General features: G+C 47.2%; 2 protein-coding genes across 4 annotated transcripts; one reads left to right on the top strand and one right to left on the bottom strand.

Annotated features, from left to right (window-relative positions):
* Positions 1–4,439: 4,439 nt before the first annotated feature.
* LOC140128138 (DAN domain family member 5-like) lies at positions 4,440–14,678 on the bottom strand. Of its 3 annotated transcripts, XM_072149584.1 has the most exons (4): positions 14,572–14,670; positions 7,381–7,561; positions 6,688–7,305; positions 4,440–5,954 (listed from the first exon to the last, which is right to left on the bottom strand). In XM_072149584.1, the coding sequence occupies exons 3-4, from the start codon at positions 7,087–7,089 to the stop codon at positions 5,673–5,675; spliced, it is 684 nt and encodes a 227-aa protein (XP_072005685.1). In that variant the 5' UTR covers positions 7,090–7,305; positions 7,381–7,561; positions 14,572–14,670; the 3' UTR covers positions 4,440–5,672. The 3 variants fall into 3 exon arrangements, with proteins under 3 accessions (XP_072005685.1, XP_072005684.1, XP_072005686.1); XM_072149583.1 differs by lacking the exon at positions 7,381–7,561 and having other exon boundaries at positions 14,572–14,678; XM_072149585.1 differs by lacking the exon at positions 7,381–7,561 and having other exon boundaries at positions 14,556–14,670.
* Positions 14,679–14,718: 40 nt separating this feature from the next.
* GADD45GIP1 (GADD45G interacting protein 1) lies at positions 14,719–17,257 on the top strand. The gene is made up of 2 exons (XM_072149586.1): positions 14,719–15,203; positions 16,698–17,257. Exons 1-2 carry the CDS (start codon positions 14,857–14,859, stop codon positions 17,029–17,031), a joined length of 681 nt encoding a protein of 226 aa, XP_072005687.1. The 5' UTR covers positions 14,719–14,856; the 3' UTR covers positions 17,032–17,257.
* Positions 17,258–27,172: the final 9,915 nt, after the last annotated feature.

Below are 27,172 nucleotides of genomic sequence, written 5' to 3'. Positions count from 1 at the left end.
TGCTCCTATCCGATATATATGGGCACAGCACAGTACTACTCCTCCTATCCTGTATACATGGGCAGAGCACAGTACTACTACTCCTATCCTGTATACATGGGCACAGCACAGTACTACTCCTCCTATCCTGTATACATGGGCACAGTACTACTACTCCTATCCTGTATATATGGGCACAGCACAGTACTACTACTCCTATCCTGTATATATGGGCACAGCACAGTACTACTCCTATCCTGTATATATGGAAATAGCACAGTACTACTACTCCTATCCTGTATATATGGGCATAGCACAGTACTACTCCTCCTATCCTGTATACATGGGCACAGCACAGTACTACTCCTCCTATCCTGTATACATGGGCACAGCACAGTACTACTCCTCCTATCCTGTATACATGGGCACAGCACAGTACTACTCCTCCTATCCTGTATACATGGGCACAGCACAGTACTGCTACTCCTATCCTGTATATATGGAAATATCACAGTACTACTACTCCTATCCTGTATATATGGACACAGTACAGTACTACTATTCCTATCCTGTATATATGGGCACAGCACAGTACTACTACTCCTATCCTGTATATATGGGCACAGCACAGTACTACTACTCCTATCCTGTATATATGGGCACAGCACAGTACTACTACTCCTATCCGGTATATATGGGCACAGCACAGTACTACTACTCCTATCCTGTATATATGGGGCACAGCACAGTACTACTACTCCTATCCTGTATATATGGAAATAGCACAGTACTACTACTCCTATCCTGTATATATGGACACAGTACTACTTCTCCTATCCTGTATATATGGGCACAGCACAGTACTACTACTCCTATCCTGTATATATGAGCACAGCACAGTACTACTACTCCTATCCTGTATATATGGGCACAGCACAGTACTACTCCTCCTATCCTGTATATATGTGCACAGCACAGTACTACTACTCCTATCCTGTATATATGTGCACAGCACAGTACTACTACTCCTATCCTGTATATATGGAAATAGCACAGTACTACTCCTCCTATCCTGTATATATGGGCACAGCACAGTACTACTCCTCCCATCCTGTATATATGGGCACAGCACAGTACTACTCCTCCCATCCTGTATATATGGGCACAGCACAGTACTACTACTCCTCCTAAGCTGTATATATGGACACAGCACAGTACTACTACTCCTATCCTGTATATATGGGCACAGCACAGTACTACTCCTCCTATCCTGTATATATGTGCACAGCACAGTACTACTACTCCTATCCTGTATATATGGGCACAGCACAGTACTACTACTCCTATCCTGTATATATGGGCACAGCACAGTACTACTACTCCTATCCTGTATATATGGGCACAGCACAGTACTACTACTCCTATCCTGTATATATGGGCACAGCACAGTACTACTACTCCTATCCTGTATATATGGGCACAGCACAGTACTATTATTCCTATCCTGTATATATGGGCACAGCACAGTACTACTACTCCTATCCTGTATATATGGGCACAGCACAGTACTACTACTCCTATCCTGTATATATGGGCACAGCACAGTACTATTATTCCTATCCTGTATATATGGGCACAGCACAGTACTACTACTCCTATCCTGTATATATGGGCACAGCACAGTACTATTATTCCTATCCTGTATATATGGGCACAGCACAGTACTACTACTCCGATCCTGTATATATGGGCACAGCACAGTACTACTACTACTCCTATCCTGTATATGTTAGCAGAGCACAATACTACCACTACTATACATGGGCACAGCACAGTACTACTACTCCTATCCTGTATATATGGACACAGCACAGTACTACTACTCCTATCCTGTATATATGGGCACAGCACAGTACTACTACTCCTATCCTGTATATATGGGCATAGCACAGTACTACTACTCCAATCCTGTATTTATGGGCACAGCACAGTACTACTACTCCTATCCTGTATATATGGACACAGTACTACTACTCCTATCCTGTATATATGGACACAGCACAGTACTACTGCTCCTATCCGATATATATGGGCACAGCACAGTACTACTCCTCCTATCCTGTATACATGGGCAGAGCACAGTACTACTACTCCTATCCTGTATACATGGGCACAGCACAGTACTACTCCTCCTATCCTGTATACATGGGCACAGTACTACTACTCCTATCCTGTATATATGGGCACAGCACAGTACTACTACTCCTATCCTGTATATATGGGCACAGCACAGTACTACTCCTATCCTGTATATATGGAAATAGCACAGTACTACTACTCCTATCCTGTATATATGGGCATAGCACAGTACTACTCCTCCTATCCTGTATACATGGGCACAGCACAGTACTACTCCTCCTATCCTGTATACATGGGCACAGCACAGTACTACTCCTCCTATCCTGTATACATGGGCACAGCACAGTACTACTCCTCCTATCCTGTATACATGGGCACAGCACAGTACTGCTACTCCTATCCTGTATATATGGAAATATCACAGTACTACTACTCCTATCCTGTATATATGGACACAGTACTACTACTCCTATCCTGTATATATGGGCACAGTACAGTACTACTATTCCTATCCTGTATATATGGGCACAGCACAGTACTACTACTCCTATCCTGTATATATGGGCACAGCACAGTACTACTACTCCTATCCGGTATATATGGGCACAGCACAGTACTGCTACTCCTATCCTGTATATATGGAAATAGCACAGTACTACTACTCCTATCCTGTATATATGGACACAGTACTACTACTCCTATCCTGTATATATGGGCACAGTACAGTACTACTACTCCTATCCTGTATATATGGGCACAGCACAGTACTACTACTCCTATCCTGTATATATGGGCACAGCACAGTACTACTACTCCTATCCTGTATATATGGGCACAGCACAGTACTACTACTCCTATCCGGTATATATGGGCACAGCACAGTACTACTACTCCTATCCTGTATATATGGGGCACAGCACAGTACTACTACTCCTATCCTGTATATATGGAAATAGCACAGTACTACTACTCCTATCCTGTATATATGGACACAGTACTAGTACACCTATCCTGTATATATGGGCACAGCACAGTACTACTACTCCTATCCTGTATATATGAGCACAGCACAGTACTACTACTCCTATCCTGTATATATGGGCACAGCACAGTACTACTCCTCCTATCCTGTATATATGTGCACAGCACAGTACTACTACTCCTATCCTGTATATATGTGCACAGCACAGTACTACTACTCCTATCCTGTATATATGGAAATAGCACAGTACTACTCCTCCTATCCTGTATATATGGGCACAGCACAGTACTACTCCTCCCATCCTGTATATATGGGCACAGCACAGTACTACTCCTCCCATCCTGTATATATGGGCACAGCACAGTACTACTACTCCTCCTAAGCTGTATATATGGACACAGCACAGTACTACTACTCCTATCCTGTATATATGGGCACAGCACAGTACTACTCCTCCTATCCTGTATATATGTGCACAGCACAGTACTACTACTCCTATCCTGTATATATGGGCACAGCACAGTACTACTACTGCTATCCTGTATATATGGGCACAGCACAGTACTACTACTCCTATCCTGTATATATGGGCACAGCACAGTACTACTACTCCTATCCTGTATATATGGGCACAGCACAGTACTACTACTCCTATCCTGTATATATGGGCACAGCACAGTACTATTATTCCTATCCTGTATATATGGGCACAGCACAGTACTACTACTCCTATCCTGTATATATGGGCACAGCACAGTACTACTACTCCTATCCTGTATATATGGGCACAGCACAGTACTATTATTCCTATCCTGTATATATGGGCACAGCACAGTACTACTACTCCTATCCTGTATATATGGGCACAGCACAGTACTATTATTCCTATCCTGTATATATGGGCACAGCACAGTACTACTACTCCTATCCTGTATATATGGGCACAGCACAGTACTATTATTCCTATCCTGTATATATGGGCACAGCACAGTACTACTACTCCGATCCTGTATATATGGGCACAGCACAGTACTACTACTACTCCTATCCTGTATATGTTAGCAGAGCACAATACTACCACTACTATATGCATGTGTGCACTGCACTTCTGTTATCCTGCATATACTCGCTTCCTGTGTGTGGGTGAAAGTACCCCCATTACAACAATGACATAACATGACAGATGTCGGATTATCAGGCAGTTCTAGAAAAGATCATTTTACCCCTAAATATGTGACGTGTCCAGTAAAGGTCTGTATTGGAGGAATCTGTAGCTGCTGTTTTCTGATGAGTTTTGCTCAGATTAATGGATTATATGAACCACAGCAAAGAGGCAAAATATGAATAAAATCTCTTTATTCCGGATCGGGTGATAACACCCACATTTGGTCAGTCAGTTACAGCTGAGGGGGAGATCATACAGACCTTTCCCCAAATCCTAGATACAGACAGCAGATACACAAGAAACAGGTTTGGTGCAACAAAAAATATAATGTGCTGAGATGTTCCCTGTGGCATCACTTCCTATACAACAGGCTGCTCAGGTGATGTGCAGGAAGTGAGCCGTGCAGCAGTGAATTATGTCCCCCAAAGATTGGCTACCAGGGGAGGGGGCAGAGACTGCTACAGCTCAGGTGTATTACTACCTATAGCTGCGAGGCTCAGGACCAGACCATTGGTAATAGTGGCTGGTAGTCACTATGGCATAGCCGCAGATGGCAGTCACGGGCTACACTGGCACTCAGCTCATCTACTACTGGGTTTGCTTCCCTTGGTCATGTCCCGGAAGCGCAAACCAGCAACGCGCTGGAAGAATAGGGATAAAGAAGGAATTTACAAACCGGAATCAGACAATATCTGCCCTGTCTCTAAAGAGAAAGTCAAAAACATTGCAAGATATATTAAAAAACATCTGCAATAATGAATAGTCTTAAGAATCCCAACGCCCTGTGCACCTGTACGTGGCACAAGAGGGTCGGGCGTCAATATATAAAGACGTTCTCTTGTTTTATGCAAATTAGGAAAAGGTTCTAGAACACCTTTGATCAATAGAATGCGAGACCCTGGTCTCCATCTGGTGCATTCAGCTCTACAAGACGGTCTGGATAGCCGAACATTGGACTCCTCCCATCAGCGCCCCTTATAGGGTTATGGAATGACAACGTGCCTGCACGACCACCACTCCATCTACAGTACAAAGGAGGAAGCCCTTGTCTCGTGACCGATGGGGGGCTCCATTATCCCTCCCACACCAGCTTTCCCAAGAAAACCATAAAACAGAGAACCACCTTTATATTAAGGAATGTATAAAATACATATATAAAAAAAGGTTACATTAAAAACTAGATACAGAATGTAAACACATTCCATTGTTGAAGTTTGTTTTGTATCCCCCTTTATAGGGAGCAATGTCAAAAAAACTGTATAAAAAAATAAATAAAATATCATCTGGCTGTCTCAGACAATGTCGGAGGGTCACCAGGGGTCAGGAGGGGTCCCACTTTTCCTGTGGCAAAAGGACTTGAGGTTCAGAGGCCGTTATAGAGGCCCTGCGTCAGGAGGAGTCTTTCATTTAGTCTTGTTCTGAGGACACTGGCAGAAAACCCTCGTCACTGCCGATCCGGTCATATCGGGTCTCACAGTCACATTCTTCTATGAGAACCACCTCTTCCCACGACAGCCTGCCTCCACGACAGTGCAGGGGCACAGTGATGCGCCTGGAGCGGGTGGGGGCACACGAAGTGCAGGGCTGAGATAAACCAGAAGGCCAACCGGGTACGTAAAAGGAATTGCACTGACCGAAGCAGAACTTATTGGGGATCCGCACGGGAGCACAGTTCTTCCTGAAGATGTTCTGGAATGGAAAAAAGGCACAACATATTATTGAGACCAACTTTATAAATTATGTACAAAAAAAAAAAATCTCAAAGGTTTATGTGAAGAGCCACCAATGACTATCAAGAACAATCATGATAACCTTAGATAATGAAAGGATAGACTATCATAGAATTTCATCCTTTAGGGGGCAGTAGTATTCCTGGCCAATCTCAGAAGCCTTGACCTTAGCTTAGAAAGTCTGACCCATCCTGGAAGCAAATTATAGCTTTGTTTGAGGCGGAGGATGCAGCTGCCGGTTGTAATGGAGGGTGTAAAATTTGCAGAGTTACCTATACCATAGGATAGGACTATTTTATGGACAGGTCAAAGATTGGGATAAAAATACATTGTAAAGGTTGGGGTCCTGTAATATTCCACAGTGCATGGATAGCGAGGAGCCATATTGGTCATGGTGTTGACTTGAAAACAAGGAGATCGATGAAGAAGATGATCATCTACTTGTGCTCGATTTACAGCCTCGATTCCTCTTACGGACTACGCACTACAGAATTTGCCAATGGACTACCAGCTGCCACGGATGCTGGCCAACGTGGTCATGTAGAAATACAGCCAGGTTGGCATTCTCCAACCATTGGGATCGCAATGCAACCCCACGGACAATAAGTTATTATTTAGTAGTTTAACTCAAAAACACAATAAGTTGGCATCAAAGATGTGGAGTAGGCAAATCCAAAAAGTAACTTTCTTACCTGTATGAAGGGCAGGGCGTTGCACCTTGATCTCTTCAGGGCATCTTGTTCGATTGGCAGCACCTGGTCAGGGCGCGACCTGCTTTCCTCCTTCCGGATGGCATTCTCCCAGACAAGTTTCCTTTTCATGGCTTCTTCTTCCATGTCGTCATTTGAAGGATCTCTGGCTGCTCCTTGGAAAACTGGCTTGAAGGAATCAGCTTGGTCCCTTTTAATAAAAGGATTGTTGAGGAAAGACAGAGGAGGAGCTCTATGATTCCCAGAAACAGAAGTCACTTGAGGTCCACCATGATCTGTGTCCAGACGTAGATAGGTAGATCCCTCCTCCTCTTCCTCCATGTCTTCAAAGAATGGAGCTGGCCTCACAGAGGAGGCAGCCAGGATTACTAAGAGCAGGAGCATTTTCTTCAGTAGTAAGGCCAAAGGCTGAACAGTCAGGGGATCTGTTCCTTGTCGTCAATCTTAAGGGCCTGAAGAGGACCCTGGAGTCATATGATGGTTTTACCTTCTCAACCACAGAGATAGCATTGCCTTATATACCCCGAGGTGGGAGAAGGATTCAGGGTCTGAAGATTGGGAAACTTGGAAGCAGAGAGGAATCTTCCACGCTCTTCACACCTGTCCGAGCAAAAAGAAAACAAAAATATTGGTTTGCCTTGCCAAGAACAGGGATCTGGTTTCGGTTAATCAGACCTGTTTGAGTTTCATAGAAGACAGGTGATGGGGCGTCTAGTGGGAATATCTTGTGTACAGACGGCTCAGCTCTGTCACTCTGCAGGTGTCATCCATTCACCATCGACGGGCAACCAATTTCTGGATCATCATTTCCATTATTCACACACTGTACAAGTTTCTTACATGTCCCCAGCGTCCCCTGTCCAAAGGTAAAGTACAAGAGCCGCTGAGAGCTACCGGATTACAACTTACATCCAACTGGATGACCGTTCCATACAAAGTCTACGGGGATAATGGAGAAGGGGATCTGCTCATTTGATCAATAGTCGAAACCAGTACGGAAGTTGCGGTTCTGATCACAGTGGCGGCCCAGTCTTGAGGGAGGTTTAGTTTGGTCCTGTACGATTATATAACACACAGACCAACCCCTAAGTTTTTAGACGTCAAGATATTTTTATTTATTTATTTTTTTTTTTTGAGACCCTAAATTTGGCAGGATATCTTTTGCATTTGATGGGGTGGCAATAAGTGGTTATACTAGCATGGACCCCACATGGAGGGGGGGGGGGGTATACACCCAAATACTGTAGCGTATTGTTAAAGTTATGAACCTTCTCTATGTTTGATGGAGCCATAATCCACTATTATGTGTGTTTGACCGATTGGATGGAGAAGGAAAAGAGTCGACGTCTCATATCCAATACCAAATAGTCCAGAATTTCAGATGGTCTAGCACCCGACCCCAAGTTAAAGGGACGACCGCCGTGCCAGTACACGAGTGTCTGCTGCTCTTGTGACATTACAGCGCACCTCAGTCTCCTGTCACTATCAGACGAGCACAATAGACTTCTCCAGAGCAGCGCTCCTCTAATCTCATAAACTCGTTACAATGTTCAGCAACTCATTATGTAGAGCTAATGATCAGCCCTTGTAACAAATTAGCCACTTCTATTACTCCCCGGTATCTTCTGTTACTGGAGAGACAACAGCGTTCACACAACACATTTAAATATCAATGGGATAGACGAGTAATTCATTCCTTTTAATTCCTGAATAATTTATGCTGATTAATTCCATCCCAGACACCTAACGACTTACTGCACACATCATCTACTCTGACTGCCGCTGTACTGCACACATCTACTCTGACTGCCGCTGTACTGCTCACATCTACTCTGACTGCCGCTGTACTGCTCACATCTACTCTGACTGCCGCTGTACTGCTCACATCTACTCTGACTGCCGCTGTACTGCTCACATCTACTCTGACTGCCGCTGTACTGCTCACATCTGAAGAACTGGCACACTGTTACGCACTCGACAACTAGAGACATCGTACTTGGTGTGGGGGTCCTGATCTTACAAACTAAGGAATTAGTGCAACATAAGCCAAAACTGCTTGTTTTTACAGCCCAACCTTCTTAAAAGAATCCGGCAGCGCACACAGTTGCAAGAGCCAGGTATTAGACAGCAGCCATTAAATCTATAGTTAATCCGACTGCCGAGGATAGCACATTCCAGAGAAAACGTGCAGCACAAGAGAAGTCACTGTGTTTTAGAGTGTACAGGGAGTGACTGGCACAACATGGAGGCATTGGGATAAAACTAATGAATTTAAGATTCATTGTGATTTAAATTGAACCTTTAAGGTGTTTTTACCTTAAATATCTTAAATAATATCTTATAATGGCTCCTTAAAGGGGTATTCCCACAAAGACAAGATTCTTAAAATACTAAGGATAACAAAATAACACTTTTTTATTTACCGTTATTAAGAAAAGTACAGCATTTCACAGATATAATTCCACCTGGTCCCCATCAGTCCTAGTGTACACAGTTTTTGGTTGCCCCTGGATCCGACCATTAATCTTCCGACCATGGTCGGATTCTTCTCATGAATAGCTTCTACTGTCTGCACAATTCAGTGCCGCCTCTTGCACTCACCCCCTACATTACAAGACCAGCTCGGACACAAGCACTTCCTAAAAGTGTAGCTACACCCTGTACTCATATAATCTAAGCACATTGTCAGCACACAGCATCTCATAGCACAGACGGATCCTGAAGTGTCTGCTTAGAGTCCCCACTCACATTCTGGAATATTACACTGACTATCACTAAGTGATAGGAGCTAAAACAGCAAGAACACTGAGTAAAAGTAACATAAGCGGTTAAAAAAAAATTATCTTTTGTAAACATGACTAGGGGGTTAGAGATTAAAAATTTTCTTTCGTGGGCAAACCCCTTATCAATGATGGTTTATTCAAGGAGCAGTTAGCAATATTTTATGGTGGTCTGAAATGCAGCATAGAAGGTCCTTAAAGGAACACTCATTGAATTATACTTTGTAGGGAAGAACAGGACTCCAGGTTCTAGGAATATAATGAGTCCTGCTCCTCCCTACAGGCCATGCATTATTCAATAGATTAGCTTTGCCTGGAGTGTTCCCTTAATAGTTTACCCTGGCAGAGAGCAACACAGCAACTGCAGTACCAGGCACAGCCACTACACTATGTAAGGCACTTGAGTGCCGCAGCACCTTCACTCAGATCACCATTAGAGGTACCAGGAGTCTAACCCTAAATACTGGATTGATGAGTTACTAAACTTTCCAAAAGTTTTTGACATCTGATTTTGGGAATACAAGACCCCAATGTCATGGATGAGTGCTACTGCCCACTATAGACGGTCTCTGTTTGTTGTCCACAGCAACCAATCACTGAGCAAGTTTAACTTCTTAAAGGAAAGCTGAGCTGTGATTGGTTCCTATAGGCGACAAGTCTAGTTCAGCCATTTCCGGGCTATTCTCTGTAGCTCAGGCCTGTATGGGGGGTTGCCCCAAGACAAAATATCATTCCCGATTCACCACATGCCGACTGTGGGGACCCAAATGCTGTGACCCTCCCACATACCCCGAGAATAGGGATCCCACACCATTTGCAGCTTACGGGACTAGGATACAGTACAATTCCATAGAGATTGTATGGAGCAGCAAGTTGGGCAATTGTCCTGCCACTACAGTTATTAGGGTAAACGGGACCCCATATTTATGAATGGTGGAAGTTCTAGTAGTCGGACGCTATAATCACTAAGATATGGATGGGAGATCCATACGAGATGTACTGGAGGTCAGATACCGGGATACAGGATGAAACTGTCACCTACTTGTGTGGGGCTGAGTATACAGGGCTGGGTGTAAAGTGGCCGTACACCTGTGTGTGTATTCTCCCCAATGTCTCAGCTGTCACCAGCGCTGCCCTGTGAGCGCTCCCATACTGACAGAATCTGAAGGTCCAGAATCCCACCAAAAATACATGTAAAACACACACAAAATTGTTATAATCCTATAGCAATAACTGATTTCCCTACAGATTCCCTCTCAGCGCCTTCATGTAACTTTGCATCCAAGTGTAAGACTGTTAAAGAAATAAAGTCTGACCCACACAGACAGATAATGTGCACAGCCGACCAAACCATCTCCAGCAGCCAGAGGGGAGTCATCACTTATAAAAAAATGTGATTTACCATAAAATTACTTACTAGACCCAAAATCAAATTATCAGGGCACATTGTTTGCCCCCAATTTCCATGTCAAGCATTAGAAGGGCAAAAATAATTTCCAACAGAAACAGCGCCACACCTGTCTGCAGGTTGTATGAGGTATTGCAACTCTGTAAATTCAAAAGAGCCAAGTTAGCACCTGACGTACAGTAGACGGGCATCTAACCCTAACTTCAGCCCTGTGGGCGATCAGATGGTAGTGACACAGTAAGTGCTGACACATTAGGTCATAGTGTTCACAACGGAGTGGAACTAAATTGCCGACCGTGTCTCCAAGGGCAACTACAGGATGTTTACGGACATGGAAGTTGTTTAGCTCCTGATTTATTCATGGATTTTGAGTATTATAAAGTAAAAACCCTCCATGTCCAGGGACAAGCATCGTTGCCACATGACAATGTTACTGATGACCTTGAGGGACCTCAACATCCAGCAGGTATCCAAAGCTGTGGGATCTCATTATGCCCTGCAAATTTACAACTTAAAGGGCAACTACCACCAGGATGAAGGACTGTATGCAAATGAGCCTGCGGGGCTCCAGGCTCTATAGGTGTAAATGGAGCATGGAGCCCCTCAGGTTCATTTGCATACAGTCTTTCACCCTGGTCGTTGATGTCATTTTACCCAGTTGGGGACCTTTTAACCTGCGCGCACGCCCTTATAAAGGAAGACAAATAGAACAAATGCAAAGTGGTCATAAGCCTCCAGTACCAGGTGCCCTGAAGATTGGGTGCCAGGCACGCACTGTGCACGCGCCGGAGCCTCACAGGACCAACTACATCTCTACACCAGGATTTTACTGCAATGCTCCAATGGGTAAGAGGCAAGCTGAATATTTTCAGATGTATAAAGGGATTCTGGTGGTTTAATGGGTCCAGCAGGTTCCTTGCCGACCGTCATATCATGGCAGTCACTTAGTGTACATCTGATAATCAAAGCCCAGCACTGGAACTAAAACCCGGGATCACCAAAAGGAAAACGGGGGTGAGGTCAGTGGGCTACTGACCCCAGACTACTGAGCCCCCCCAGACGAAGCAGTTTCCTGGCGAAACACGTGTCGGGGCCATTGCACACTACCTACGGTCTGTATGTGATCTCTTTACTTATATGCATAATATGTGGCTTTCCCTCTATTCATTGTAATTCTGTCTGTGACTCTTATAAAACAATGTATTCCTTGCATCACTATTAGTTGCCTTACTTTGGCGTGACAGGGAACCCTTTGCTGCTATATATTATAGTTTACATCGGGCAATTTTTTCTGTGAGTTCCCCTATTCATGTTTGAGATGGAGATATATATATATATTAATAAAATTACTGTATGTGTATTAAACCCGGGATCGGCAAAGCCCGATCCTGGGTTTTTAACACTTTAGATGACACATGAACCACAATATCCAAGTGTGTGAAGAAGGTGAGGGCTCCTTTGGTCTCCCTGCAAAAGAAATCGCAAGGTGGTAATGGCATCAAACAGCAGCCAGGCCTTATAATCCAAGTAAGCAATGGCTGAGGCACAGCCCAATACAGCGGCTGCCAGGAGCTGACAGTATAATACAGTGCACCGCATGAGGATCTCCGTGTACAAGTGATTACATGTCTGATACAGAGTAAACCCATCTTACCCCATGTGCAGGGTCATACAGTTATATGGAAAGGGTAGGGGGTCGCCCCTCTCCAGCGTGCCAGACGTATGCCCCCCCTACACATCAACCCAGTTTAGTAATAACAAAAAGTTATCAAACGCAATCAAAAAGCTTTATGGACCCTGAGGGCGATTTCCCATGTGGCATTTTTCTTGGAAAAATCCCCTCCCACCTGAGTTTTAGAAGCATTTAAAAATGGGATAAAAATGCCACATGGGAAACCACCCCGGAATGTCTAAAAAAGAAAACTACAAGTCTTCATGCAAAAAACAAGGCCCTGCACAGTTCGAGTGACAAACAAAATTATTCTCATTATAAAACACATCTACTTTTGGCTTCAAAAGCTGCATCTGAAAAACTGAACGTACCCCGAGGATGTGTTCACACGTGGCAGTAACGCATGTGGTTTCAAACGCATCAAAACAGCTGAGAAGAGATTTGCCTGTTTAAAGGGAACCTACCACCACGAATGTACCTATAAAGGTAGATCGGGTGGTAGGTGGATGAATGGTACGTGAGGAGAGCCCTATTTTGGGCCAATCCTCAGGGCGCATTCACACGTTGCGCTTTGGTTGCATTTTCAAGCGCATTACAACAGCTGAGATGAGGCGATTTGCCGAATTACATTACTGTTACCGCATGCGTTTTGTTAAGGCATGCGTTAGCATAGCGTTAACAAATGTAAATAGTAATGTTATTAGGCAAATCACCTCTCCTCAGCTGTTGTAATGAGTTTTAAAACGCAATGAAACGCGCCCTCACGTAAGAAAACTTTAATTGGCGGATATGTATATTTATTTGGGGGGGGGGGGGCTACTGGGGCGTGGAGTAGCCGGACATGAGGCTACTAGTCGCGGCTACTCCACGCCCCAGTAGCCTCTTTTCTCCGTCTACCATTGCATCTTCGGCGTGCAGCTCCTCGTAGCTGTACGCCCTCGTCCTAATACCCAGTGTTCTGCGCATGGGTAATCGGACGAGGGTGCACAGCTACGCCCCAGTAGCCGCTTAAAAAAAATATATACATATCAGCCGATTAAAGTTTTCTTAAAGATAGCCGGGACGTAGGGATTAGCCCAAAAAAGGGCTCTCCTCACGTCCCATTCATCCACCTACCACCCCTTCTACCTTTATAGGTAGAATCTGGGTGGTAGGTTCCCTTTAAACAGCTTGTGTTAATGCAATGTTGCATTAAAGTCATGTTAATGTGTGTTAACATTGTAAACGCATGCATTTGGTAAACGCAATGTTATTAGGCAAATCTCATGTTCTCAGCTGCTCTGGGAATGCACACTCAGGCTGCGTTCACATGTGGCATTTTGGATGAGTTTTAAACGCATTACAACAGCTGAGGAGAGGAGATTTGCCCAATTACATTACTGCTAACATTGGCATTTACAAAACGCCTGGTAAATGCAATATTAACGCATGCATCAACATAGTGTTAACAAATGTTAACAGTAATGTAATTAGGCAAATCACCTCTCCTCAGCTGTTGTAATATGTTTTAAAACAAAATGAAAGCGCAACGTGTCAACGCAGCCTCAGGGGAACTGCTTCCCAGCAAACAGCAAAGTCTTAAGACACATCACATAATGTGACGCAACTAGAAGTTTGTGCGCTTTTCAAATAGGCAAATGCCAAACACAACAGAGACAGAAAGTCCGTAAACAAACGCATTTAAATGGAACAGGATCGTCTTTACAAGACAAAAGTCAAAAACACTACTCCATGTGTGAACACGGCCTCAGATAACTTTGAGGACTATTTTCTATCATTATTAGAGGACAGAACGGCTGATCCGCTACCTGACTACTCACCACAATGCGTTATTACATAACCTAAGGAATATATATATATATATATATATATATATATATAATGACTTCAGGTCACGTCGCCTACTCTGCTGGTATCTCTTTACCTGAGCAGCTCAGAACACCCCATAAAACTTAATTAAAACTTAATTCTAATAGTAAAATATATATACTTTTATTATTATTCACCTCTTGGAAGTTTTTGCCTGCACCCCTGTCAGTGAGAGGATCAGCCTGCCATCCCTGAGGCCTCCTTATCACACCTGGATCACCCCTCCCCTCTCATCTATTACAGATAATTAGTAATTAGTTAGAATCACACAGGCATCGCCATGGACTACCCCGGCTGTCACCAGCGGCTTATGCAGGCAAAGGAGAGGACAGCTATGGAAGGACCCACATAGAGGCCGCGCGGTGGCAGTACTTCCGCCACCTCTTGAGGCCCCCGTCTTGCCGGCGTAAGGGTGTGTAAAGATGGCGCTGCCCATGCAGAGGTGCTGGGCCAGGCTGCGGGCAGTGACCTTACCCTGGCCTGCAGCGGGTTACCATGCCCGGCCCAGGATCTGGGGGCTGGATACCATCTATAAGCCGGACCCCAATGACCCGAACACTAAGGACTGGCACAAGGGCCCGGCCTATGAGGCCAAGCTGTATGGACGCTTTGGCAGCGCCTCCGGGGTCAGTCCTGAGAGTCTGTGGCCGAGCCCTGAGCAGCTGCAGGCGCTGGAGGACGAGGAGAAGGAATGGCAGCCCAGCCTGAGGGAGATGCAGGAGCGGCTGGAGGCCAAGGACCGGGAGCTGGAGAAGACACAGAGGGAGCGGTGAGAGGACTACAACTCCCAGCATGCATCGGGTGTCAGTATATACAGCGGTGAACACCGGGTGGCGCTGTTGTAATTGCATCTCCATGGGTAGAGGATGGTATGTGGAGAGCGCCACCTAGTGCTGCCACTCCTAGAGGGAACTCCACTCCTGTCACTCTTGAAGGGGTTTTCACTTGCAGCAAATAATTGATATTATGTAATGAATGGCTATAGAATTTTTTTTAAAGTTTTCTAGATCTCTGCTTGCTGTCACTCTATGGGAAGCTTCATTGTTTACTTCCTGTGAATAAACAGTGATCCCTGGTCATGTGATGTCACACAGGCGCACAGCTAGTTATATCCCTGGTCATGTCACACAGGTGCACGTCTCTCTATAGCCCTGGTCATGTGATGTCACACAGGTGCGCGGCTCGTTATAGCCCTGGTCATGTGATGTCACACAGGCGCATAGCTAGTTATATCCCTGGTCATGTCACACAGGTGCACGTCTCTCTATAGCCCTGGTCATGTGATGTCACACAGGTGCGCGGCTCGTTATAGCCCTGGTCATGTGATGTCACACAGGCGCACAGCTAGTTATATCCCTGGTCATGTCACACAGGTGCACGTCGCTCTATAGCCCTGGTCATGTGATGTCACACAGGTGCGCGGCTCGTTATAGCCCTGGTCATGTGATGTCACACAGGCGCACAGCTAGTTATATCCCTGGTCATGTCACACAGGTGCACGTCTCTCTATAGCCCTGGTCATGTGATGTCACACAGGTGCGCGGCTCGTTATAGCCCTGGTCATGTGATGTCACACAGGCGCACAGCTAGTTATATCCCTGGTCATGTCACACAGGTGCACGTCGCTCTATAGCCCTGGTCATGTGATGTCACACAGGTGCGCGGCTCGTTATAGCCCTGGTCATGTGATGTCACACAGGCGCACAGCTAGTTATATCCCTGGTCATGTCACACAGGTGCACGTCTCTCTATAGCCCTGGTCATGTGATGTCACACAGGTGCGCGGCTCGTTATAGCCCTGGTCATGTGATGTCACACAGGCGCACAGCTAGTTATATCCCTGGTCATGTCACACAGGTGCACGTCGCTCTATAGCCCTGGTCATGTGATGTCACACAGGCGCGCGGCTCGTTATAGCCCTGGTCATGTGATACAATGAGTTGTGCACCTGTGTGACATCACATGACCTGGGACCAGTGTTTATCCATAGGAAGTAAACAATTAAACTTCCTACAGGATGACAAAAAACTTGAGATCTAGTAAAACTGAGAAATCGATACAGAAAGTGTTTTGGAAAATAGTAGAAGTTTTCCTTACACAAATGTTACCAATAATGGACAACCCCTTTAATCCTGTGCATGTTGTGGGGCTCCTGCAGATCCTCGCTGTACCACCGGACGCCTTGTATTTCCGTGTAATGTGACGCGTGTGAATACTGATGTAATGGCTGATGATGACATGTGACGTGTCTTCTCTGTCTCAGGGAGAGGCTGATCGCGGCCAACATGGCCAAAATGCCCAAGATGGTGGAGGAGTGGCGCAGAGCTAAGAAGGAGGCCAAGCAGAAGGCACGAGACGAGAAAGCCCGCAAGGAACGCCTGCTGGCTCTCGCTCGTGAGAAGTTCGGCATCCACGTAGATTTCCGTAGCCCCAAATTCCAGGAGATGGTCAAGGAGCTGGAGAAGGAGGAGAGGAAGAAAATGAAGGCCCTGAAGAAGCAACAAAGGGAGGAAGAGAGGGCAGCCATGGCGGCGGTGCTGAATGCCATCCCCACACCAACAAAACCGGCGTCTCCAGCCACTGACAGCAAAGCGTGATGGCTCCTCCCTGGGACTTGTTACCCTGACACCTTCTATGGTGGAGCGGCTCCTCCCCGCGGCCATCGGTTTGGCTTCTTTCAGTCTTGTCATTCTGTGGTCAGACACGTGACATAAGAGGTGGCGGCACCCGTTACGTGAGTGCGGTATATCATCGCTCACACCACCTGTATATATGGACAGCGTCTGATTTCTAATAAAATTAGCACTTGAAAGTTTAAATTTATTTATTTTTTTACGTTTTTAATTTTCATGAATTGGGGAGCAATTGTAGGACCTTCTCTCCTCTAGGTGTAGAGCAGTGATGGCGAACCTTTTGGAACCTGAGTGCGCAAACTTCAACCAAAAGCGACTTATTTATTGCCAGCGCAGCACTTTAAGCAGTAATGTATTTCTCCTTGTTCATTGACAACTTTCAATCATTCAGCCTCCTAAGGACACCAACGTAGTTGAAAAGAGGAGGGCAAATTCATCCATCATTGTAGGAAGATTCTGCAGGAAGATTCTTTGAGTTCTGTCTGGTGAACTTCATTCTGGGGTCATGGCCTGGGTGCCCACAGAGAGGGCTCAGGATGCCCCATGTCTATGGTGATGGTAGAACCTCCTCTCCTCTAGGTGTAGAGGATGCCCCCTGTCTATGGTGATGGTAGAACCTCCTCTCCTCTAGGTGTAGAGGATGCCCCCCGTCTATGGTGATGGTAGAACCTCCTCTCCTCTAGGTGTAGAGGATGCCCCCCGTCTATGGTGATGGTAGAACCTCCTCTCCTCTTGGTGTAGTGGATACCCCCTGTCTATGGTGATGGTAGAGCCACCTCTCCTCTAGGTGTAGAGGATGCCCCCTATTTATGGTGATGGTAGAGCTGCCTCTCCTCTAGGTGTAGAGGATGCCCCCTATTTATGGTGATGGTAGAGCTGCCTCTCCTCTAGGTGTAGAGGATGCCCCCTGTCTATGGTGATGGTAGAACCCCCTCTCATCTAGGTGTAGAGGATGCCCCCTGTCTGTGGTGATGGTAGAACCTCCTCTCCTCTAGGTGTAGAGGATGCCCCCTGTCTATGGTGATGGTAGAACCTCCTCTCCTCTAGGTGTAGAGGATGCCCCCTGTCTATGGTGATGGTAGAACCTCCTCTCCTCTAGGTGTAGAGGATGCTCCTGTCTATGGTGATGGTAGAACCTCCTCTCCTCTGGGTACAGAGGATGCCCCCTATTTATGGTGATGGTAGAGCTGCCTCTCCTCTAGGTGTAGAGGATGCCCCCTGTCTATGGTGATGGTAGAACCTCCTTTCCTCTAGGTGTAGAGGATGCCCCCTGTCTATGGTGATGGTAGAACCTCCTTTCCTCTAGGTGTAGAGGATGCCCCCTGTTTATGGTGATGGTAGAGCCACCTCTCCTCTAGGTGTAAAGGATGCCCTCGGTCTATGGTGATGGTAGAACCTCCTCTCCTCTAGGTGTAGAGGATGTCCCCTGTCTATGGTGATGGTAGAACCGCCTCTCCTCTAGGTGTAGAGGATGCCCCCTGTCTATGGTGATGGTAGAATCGCCTCTCCTCTAGGTGTAGAGGATGTCCCCTGTCTATAGTGATGGTAGAATCGCCTCTCCTCTAGGTGTAGAGGATGCCCCCTGTCTATGGTGATGGTAGAACCTCCTCTAGGTGTAGAGGATGCCCCCTGTCTATGGTGATGGTAGAACCTCCTCTCCTCTAGGTGTAGAAGATGCTCCTGTCTATGGTGATGGTATAGCCACCTCTCCTCTAGGTGTAGAGGATGCCCCCTGTCTATGGTGATGGTAGAACCTCCTCTAGGTGTAGAGGATGCCCCCTGTCTATGGTGATGGTAGAACCTCCTCTCTTCTAGGTGTAGAGGATGCCCCCTGTCTATGGTGATGGTAGAACCTCCTCTCTTCTAGGTGTAGAGGATGCCCCCTGTCTATGGTGATGGTAGAACCTCCTCTCCTCTAGGTGTAGAGGATGCTCCTGTCTATGGTGATGGTATAGCCACCTCTCCTCTAGGTGTAGAGGATGCCCCCTGTTTATGGTGATGGTAGAACCTCCTCTCCTCTAGGTGTAGAGGATGCCCCCTGTCTATGGTGATGGTAGAACCTCCTCTAGGTGTAGAGGATGCCCCCTGTCTATGGTGATGGTAGAACCTCCTCTCCTCTAGGTGTAGAGGATGCTCCTGTCTATGGTGATGGTATAGCCACCTCTCCTCTAGGTGTAGAGGATGCTCCTGTCTATGGTGATGGTAGAACCTCCTATCCTCTAGGTGTAGAGGATGTCCCCTGTCTATGGTGATGGTAGACCCTCCTCTCCTCTAGGTGTAGAGGATGCCCCCTGTCTATGGTGATGGTAGAACCTCCTCTCCTCTAGGTGTAGAGGATGCCCCCTGTCTATGGTGATGGTAGAACCTCCTCTCCTCTAGGTGTAGAGGATGCCCCCTGTCTATTATGATGGTAGAACCTCCTCTCCTCTAGGTGTAGAGGATGCCCCCTGTCTATGGTGATGGTAGCACCTCCTCTCCTCTAGGTGTAGAGGATGCCCCCTGTCTATGGTGATGGTAGAACCTCCTCTAGGTGTAGAGGATGCCCTTGTATATGGTGATGGTAGAACCTCCTCTCCTCTAGGTGTAGAGGATGCCCCCTGTCTATGGTGATGGTAGAACCTCCTCTCCTCTAGGTGTAGAGGATGCCTCCTGTCTATGGTGATGGTAGAACCTCCTCTCCTCTGGGTGTAGAGGATGCCCCATGTTTATGGTGATGGTAGAACCTCCTCTCCTCTGGGTGTAGAGAATGCCCTCTCTTTATGGTGATGGTAGAACCTCCTCTCCTCTGGGTGTAGAGAATGCCCTCTCTTTATGGTGATGGTAGAACCTCCTCTCTCCTAGGTGTAGAGGATGCCTCCTGTCTATGGTGATGGTAGAACCTCCTCTCCTCTAGGTGTAGAGGATGCCCCCTGTCTATGGTGATGGTAGAACCTCCTCTCCTCTAGGTGTAGAGGATGCCCCCTGTCTATGGTGATGGTAGAACCTCCTCTCCTCTAGGTGTGGAGGATGCCCCCTGTCTATGGTGATGGTAGAACCTCCTCTCCTCTAGGTGTGGAGGATGTCCCCTGTCTATGGTGATGGTAGAACCTCCTCTCCTCTAGGTGTAGAGGATGCCCATGTTTATGGTGATGGTAGAACTGCCTCTCCTCTAGGTGTAGAGGATGCCCCCTGTTTATGGTGATGGTAGAGCTGCCTCTCCTCTGGGTGTAGAGGATGCCCCCTGTTTATGGTGATGGTAGAACCTCCTCTCCTCTGGGTGTAGAGGATGCCCTATGTTTATGGTGATGGTAGAGCCACCTCTCCTCTAGGTGTAGTGGATGCCGCTGTTTATGGTGATGGTAGAACCTCCCCTCTAGGAGTAGACGATGCCCCTGTCTATGGTAATGGTAGAACCACCTCTCCTCTAGGTGTAGAGGATGCCCCCTGTTTATGGTGATGGTAGAATAGCCTCTCATCTAGGTGTAGAGAATGTCCCCTGTCTATGGTGATGGTAGAACCTCCTCTCCTCTAGGTGTAGAGGATGTCCCCTGTCTATGGTGATGGTAGAACCTCCTCTCCTCTAGGTGTAGAGGATGCCCCCTGTCTATGGTGATGGTAGAACCTCCTCTCCTCTAGGTGTAGAGGATGCCTCCTGTCTATGGTGATGGTAGAACCTCCTCTCCTCTAGGTGTAGAGGATATCCCCTGTCTATGGTGATGGTAGAACCTCCTCTCCTCTAGGTGTAGAGGATGCCCCCTGTCTATGGTGATGGTAGAACCTCCTCTCCTCTAGGTGTAGAGGATGCCCCTGTCTATGGTGATGGTAGAACCTCCTCTCCTCTAGGTGTAGAGGATGCCTCCTGTCCATAGTGATGGTAGAACCTCCTCTAGGTGTAGAGGATGCCCCCTGTCTATGGTGATGGTAGAACCTCCTCTAGGTGTAGAGGATGCCCCCTGTCTATGGTGATGGTAGAACCTCCTCTCCTCTAGGTGTAGAGGATGCTCCCTGTCTATGGTGATGGTAGAACCTCCTCTCCTCTAGGTGTAGAGGATGCCCCCTGTCTATGGTGATGGTAGAACCTCCTCTCCTCTAGGTGTAGAGGATGTCCCCTGTCTATGGTGATGGTAGAACCTCCTCTCCTCTAGGTGTAGAGGATGCCCCCTGTCTATGGTGATGGTAGAACCTCCTCTAGGTGTAGAGGATGTCCCCTGTCTATGGTGATGGTAGAACCTCCTCTCCTCTAGGTGTAGAGGATGCCTCCTGTCTATGGTGATGGTAGAACCTCCTCTCCTCTAGGTGTAGAGGATGCCCCCTGTCTATGGTGATGGTAGAACCTCCTCTCCTCTAGGTGTAGAGGATGCCTCCTGTCTATGGTGATGGTAGAACCTCCTCTCCTCTGGGTGTAGAGGATGCCCCATGTTTATGGTGATGGTAGAACCTCCTCTCCTCTGGGTGTAGAGAATGCCCTCTCTTTATGGTGATGGTAGAACCTCCTCTCCTCTGGGTGTAGAGAATGCCCTCTCTTTATGGTGATGGTAGAACCTCCTCTCTCCTAGGTGTAGAGGATGCCTCCTGTCTATGGTGATGGTAGAACCTCCTCTCCTCTAGGTGTAGAGGATGCCCCCTGTCTATGGTGATGGTAGAACCTCCTCTCCTCTAGGTGTAGAGGATGCCCCCTGTCTATGGTGATGGTAGAACCTCCTCTCCTCTAGGTGTGGAGGATGCCCCCTGTCTATGGTGATGGTAGAACCTCCTCTCCTCTAGGTGTGGAGGATGTCCCCTGTCTATGGTGATGGTAGAACCTCCTCTCCTCTAGGTGTAGAGGATGCCCATGTTTATGGTGATGGTAGAACTGCCTCTCCTCTAGGTGTAGAGGATGCCCCCTGTTTATGGTGATGGTAGAGCTGCCTCTCCTCTGGGTGTAGAGGATGCCCCCTGTTTATGGTGATGGTAGAACCTCCTCTCCTCTGGGTGTAGAGGATGCCCTATGTTTATGGTGATGGTAGAGCCACCTCTCCTCTAGGTGTAGTGGATGCCGCTGTTTATGGTGATGGTAGAACCTCCCCTCTAGGAGTAGACGATGCCCCTGTCTATGGTAATGGTAGAACCACCTCTCCTCTAGGTGTAGAGGATGCCCCCTGTTTATGGTGATGGTAGAATAGCCTCTCATCTAGGTGTAGAGAATGTCCCCTGTCTATGGTGATGGTAGAACCTCCTCTCCTCTAGGTGTAGAGGATGTCCCCTGTCTATGGTGATGGTAGAACCTCCTCTCCTCTAGGTGTAGAGGATGCCCCCTGTCTATGGTGATGGTAGAACCTCCTCTCCTCTAGGTGTAGAGGATGCCTCCTGTCTATGGTGATGGTAGAACCTCCTCTCCTCTAGGTGTAGAGGATATCCCCTGTCTATGGTGATGGTAGAACCTCCTCTCCTCTAGGTGTAGAGGATGCCCCCTGTCTATGGTGATGGTAGAACCTCCTCTCCTCTAGGTGTAGAGGATGCCCCCTGTCTATGGTGATGGTAGAGCTGCCTCTCCTCTAGGTGTAGAGAATGTCCCCTGTCTATGGTGATGATAGAACCTCCTCTCCTCTAGGTGTAGAGGATGCCCCCTGTCTATGGTGATGGTAGAACCTCCTCTCCTCTAGGTGTAGAGGATGCCTCCTGTCCATAGTGATGGTAGAACCTCCTCTAGGTGTAGAGGATGCCCCCTGTCTATGGTGATGGTAGAACCTCCTCTAGGTGTAGAGGATGCCCCCTGTCTATGGTGATGGTAGAACCTCCTCTCCTCTAGGTGTAGAGGATGCTCCCTGTCTATGGTGATGGTAGAACCTCCTCTCCTCTAGGTGTAGAGGATGCCCCCTGTCTATGGTGATGGTAGAACCTCCTCTCCTCTAGGTGTAGAGGATGTCCCCTGTCTATGGTGATGGTAGAACCTCCTCTCCTCTAGGTGTAGAGGATGCCCCCTGTCTATGGTGATGGTAGAACCTCCTCTAGGTGTAGAGGATGTCCCCTGTCTATGGTGATGGTAGAACCTCCTCTCCTCTAGGTGTAGAGGATGCCTCCTGTCTATGGTGATGGTAGAACCTCCTCTCCTCTAGGTGTAGAGGATGCCCCCTGTCTATGGTGATGGTAGAACCTCCTCTAGGTGTAGAGGATGTCCCCTGTCTATGGTGATGGTAGAACCTCCTCTCCTCTAGGTGTAGAGGATATCCCCTGTCTATGGTGATGGTAGAACCTCCTCTCCTCTAGGTGTAGAGGATGCCCCCTGTCTATGGTGATGGTAGAACCTCCTCTCCTCTAGGTGTAGAGGATGCCCCCTGTCTATGGTGATGGTAGAACCTCCTCTCCTCTAGGTGTAGAGGATGCCCCCTGTCTATGGTGATGGTAGAACCTCCTCTAGGTGTAGAGGATGTCCCCTGTCTATGGTGATGGTAGAACCTCCTCTCCTCTAGGTGTAGAGGATGCCTCCTGTCTATGGTGATGGTAGAACCTCCTCTCCTCTAGGTGTAGAGGATGCCCCCTGTCTATGGTGATGGTAGAACCTCCTCTAGGTGTAGAGGATGTCCCCTGTCTATGGTGATGGTAGAACCTCCTCTAGGTGTAGAGGATGTCCCCTGTCTATGGTGATGGTAGAACCTCCTCTCCTCTAGGTGTAGAGGATGCCTCCTGTCTATGGTGATGGTAGAACCTCCTCTCCTCTAGGTGTAGAGGATGCCTCCTGTCTATGGTGATGGTAGAACCTCCTCTCCTCTAGGTGTAGAGGATGCCTCCTGTCTATGGTGATGGTAGAACCTCCTCTCCTCTAGGTGTAGAGGATATCCCCTGTCTATGGTGATGGTAGAACCTCCTCTCCTCTAGGTGTAGAGGATATCCCCTGTCTATGGTGATGGTAGAACCTCCTCTCCTCTAGGTGTAGAGGATGCCCCCTGTCCATAGTGATGGTAGAACCTCCTCTAGGTGTAGAGGATGTCCCCTGTCTATGGTGATGGTAGAACCTCCTCTCCTCTAGGTGTAGAGGATGCCCCCTGTCTATGGTGATGGTAGAACCTCCTCTCCTCTAGGTGTAGAGGATGCTCCCTGTCTATGGTGATGGTAGAACCTCCTCTCCTCTAGGTGTAGAGGATGCCCCCTGTCCATAGTGATGGTAGAACCTCCTCTAGGTGTAGAGGATGCCCCCTGTCTATGGTGATGGTAGAACCTCCTCTAGGTGTAGAGGATGCCCCCTGTCTATGGTGATGGTAGAACCTCCTCTCCTCTAGGTGTAGAGGATGCTCCCTGTCTATGGTGATGGTAGAACCTCCTCTCCTCTAGATGTAGAGGATGCCTCCTGTCTATGGTAATGGTAGAACCTCCTCTCCTCTAGGTGTAGAGGATGCTCCCTGTCTATGGTGATGGTAGAACCTCCTCTCCTCTAGGTGTAGAGGATGCCCCCTGTCTATGGTGACGGTAGAACCTCCTCTCCTCTTGTCTTGCGACGCAATTTGAATTTTAAATCCTGCACTTAGTCCAAAGCAGTCGGGTTGTTGGACGGCCTGCCCCTCGATTTATGTAGCATGAAAGCCGGTGCCCCCCCTGTTAAATGCAGCAGATATCGGAAATAGTCGGGAAATCCGACGGAAAATGCTGTGTGCGGACCCTTAGTAGATGTGCCCCAATGTTTTGAACCCTTGTATTTCAGTGGGATCACGCACACAGCTGGGATTTTCACATCCCTGTTTAAGAGCCGCCTCAGTCTTTTCTACTGTCATCGGTGGAGATTACCTGGGGGTTTACCATGTAGTATATAATTGTAGTCTTTGTTTCTTTAGGATGAGAGCATAACCTTACATCTATATTATATGTAAAATAGGGACATAAATATATATTTTTAAAAATTAAACCTTAAACTTGAAAAAGACCCATTTAAAGGGAACCTGTCACCACATTTTCACACATACACCTACTGACAGGTTCCCCTAAACCTTTGTTAGCTAAAAATGGTTTTACTTACATCCACATCAATCACCTTTGTTATATTCTCTGGCATGAGAGAAGGCTTGTACTATCCCTCCCATCTATTCCATCCAATGTCTCTTCTTAGCATGTCATGTGACCAGGGTGACATCATCACAGGTCCTTTAGCCTCCTAACATTAGCAAACCTGAATGAGGTAGATGTTGCAATTGTTACAGGGCTTTAGATTGTCATCGTGGTCACATGACTTTAAGTGCCCAATGATGCAACAGAGCTCTCCATACAGCAAAATGTCTCAATCAGGAACAAGGAGGCGGAGCAATGCAAGTAAGATTTACTATGCAGGACTCTATGGAAGCGCCTGCGATCGGGAACGAGCCACCGGTGTTTTGCGTTAGTTTAACGCAAAACACCGGCGGCTCGTTCCCGATTTGCAAACGTTCCCTGTTTGCATGCGCAGACAAAGCACCAGCCTTAGGGATAAGGGCAATGCTTTTAAATCATAGGGCCACATGTATCACTCGTTTTTTCTGTTGTTTTAGCGACTAAAGGCAAAACTAGCCGTGCAGCAAAAATAACCAGGTTTCCCTCATGTATCCTACCAACCCAGATGTTTTGTTGCACCCAATGATATTTATCACTTGCAACTTTTCATTTAGGCGCAAAAACACTCCAGCCTGAAGGTGACGTTAACTAAGAAGTAAGCACTGAGCCCTTGTGCAGAGCAGCTCATCCCCAGCAGCAGAGCTTAGACAGACACTAGTACAGATAATACAGACACTGGTACAGATAATACAGACACTACCTGCAGCCTCTGTTTGTAAATAGAAGGTCATGAACTGTAAACAATCTGCAGAAGCCACAGCTCAGAGCAGGACAGGAGAGAAGTTTGCAGGATTTTTCAGATACAACAGAGAAGTGTCCCCCGTGTAGCAGGATGACCCCACTGGTGTCTGAGGAGGATACTGTGCAGAATTACAGGGGTGCATCAGGAGACCAGCACTGGGGGATCCCCTCCAGGAGAAGCCCCTGCTGAGGAGATCACTGGGTACTGGGTGTCACACACCTGGGTGCTGCTGTGAGTGTTATCCTCATTCTGGGCTGTGGGAGAAGCAGAGAGGAGCTTGTAGCAGGATCACATGTAACTGCCTGAATCTAACATTGTGCCTAAACTGCGCCAAAATTGCGCCTGTACTGTGTTAAAGTGATTAATAAGAGGCAGGAAGTTACCTTATCACAGATGGTTGTAGCTTGTGATAATTCTGGCGCAACATCCAGAGCGGTTTTCTGTGCGCCTATCCACGCACTTCACACGGCCTTTCCAGCCGCATGCCGACCTAGTAGCTTTAGGTGGAGGGGCGGCACATACCCTCTGGCATGCGAATGTGGAGCAAAGTAGCACACACTGAGGTCCTCTGAGGTGATTGGCGGCTGCACCGGAAGCTCCCCATCGACCCTCTAGTAGAATCTCTGAACCTGCTCCTCCAGCCGCCCAGGACCACAATGTGCAGACATCACCTGTAACTGGTACAACAATAGAAACCTCTCCGGGCTTTGCATCTATGGCACTTGCTACCACAATCCCCTCCCTTCTATTAGTAACAATGGTCCATAATCCTCCGCTTTCCCCTTAAAATCCTTCAACCCCTGTAATGTTGGCCTCCACTTATGTTCTGCCCCAGTCCGGCATTATATAAAAGAGTTTGTATGATGCCTGCAAATCCTGGCAACAACAAACAACACCACATCATAGAACAGGCCAGGGCTTGGCTGTGATACAGACACTTAAACAAAAAAATTTTTTTTTTGGCAAGATCGGTCCAGGCCTTTGGGACTTGTTTAATCCAGCAGGTTCTAACAATGGAAAATAAAAGTTATATCCTATATAATAAGCAGAATGTGGTAGAGGCAGATAACAAGTCTCTACTTCCTGTGTCACCTTGTGGTGGGAGGAGCAGACTCCATGTCACATAGCTCCTCCCACCACGGGGTGATATAGGTAGGAGGGGAGGAGCTGACTCCATGTCACATAGCTCCTCCCTCCTACCTATATTACCTTGTGGTGGGAGGAGCAGACTCCATGTCACATAGCTCCTCCCTCCTACCTATATCACCTTGTGGTGGGAGGAGCAGACTCCATGTCACATAGCTCCTCCCTCTTGTCGGTGTCAGTACT

Source organism: Engystomops pustulosus, chromosome 4 (genome assembly GCF_040894005.1).
Source record: "Engystomops pustulosus chromosome 4, aEngPut4.maternal, whole genome shotgun sequence".
Lineage (NCBI taxonomy): Eukaryota > Metazoa > Chordata > Amphibia > Anura > Leptodactylidae > Engystomops > Engystomops pustulosus.
This window is presented reverse-complemented; position numbering and strand designations above follow the sequence as displayed.

Coding starts and splice junctions, on each gene's coding strand:
- LOC140128138 (XM_072149583.1), bottom strand. CDS start 7,089: ATGCTCCTGCTCTTAGTAATCCTGGCTGCCTCCTCTGTGAGGCCAGCT. Junction 5,955..6,687: donor ACGCCCTGCCCTTCATACAG/GTAAGAAAGTTA, acceptor TTTCCATTCCAG/AACATCTTCAGGAAGAACTG.
- GADD45GIP1 (XM_072149586.1), top strand. CDS start 14,857: ATGGCGCTGCCCATGCAGAGGTGCTGGGCCAGGCTGCGGGCAGTGACC. Junction 15,204..16,697: donor GAGAAGACACAGAGGGAGCG/GTGAGAGGACTA, acceptor TCTCTGTCTCAG/GGAGAGGCTGATCGCGGCCA.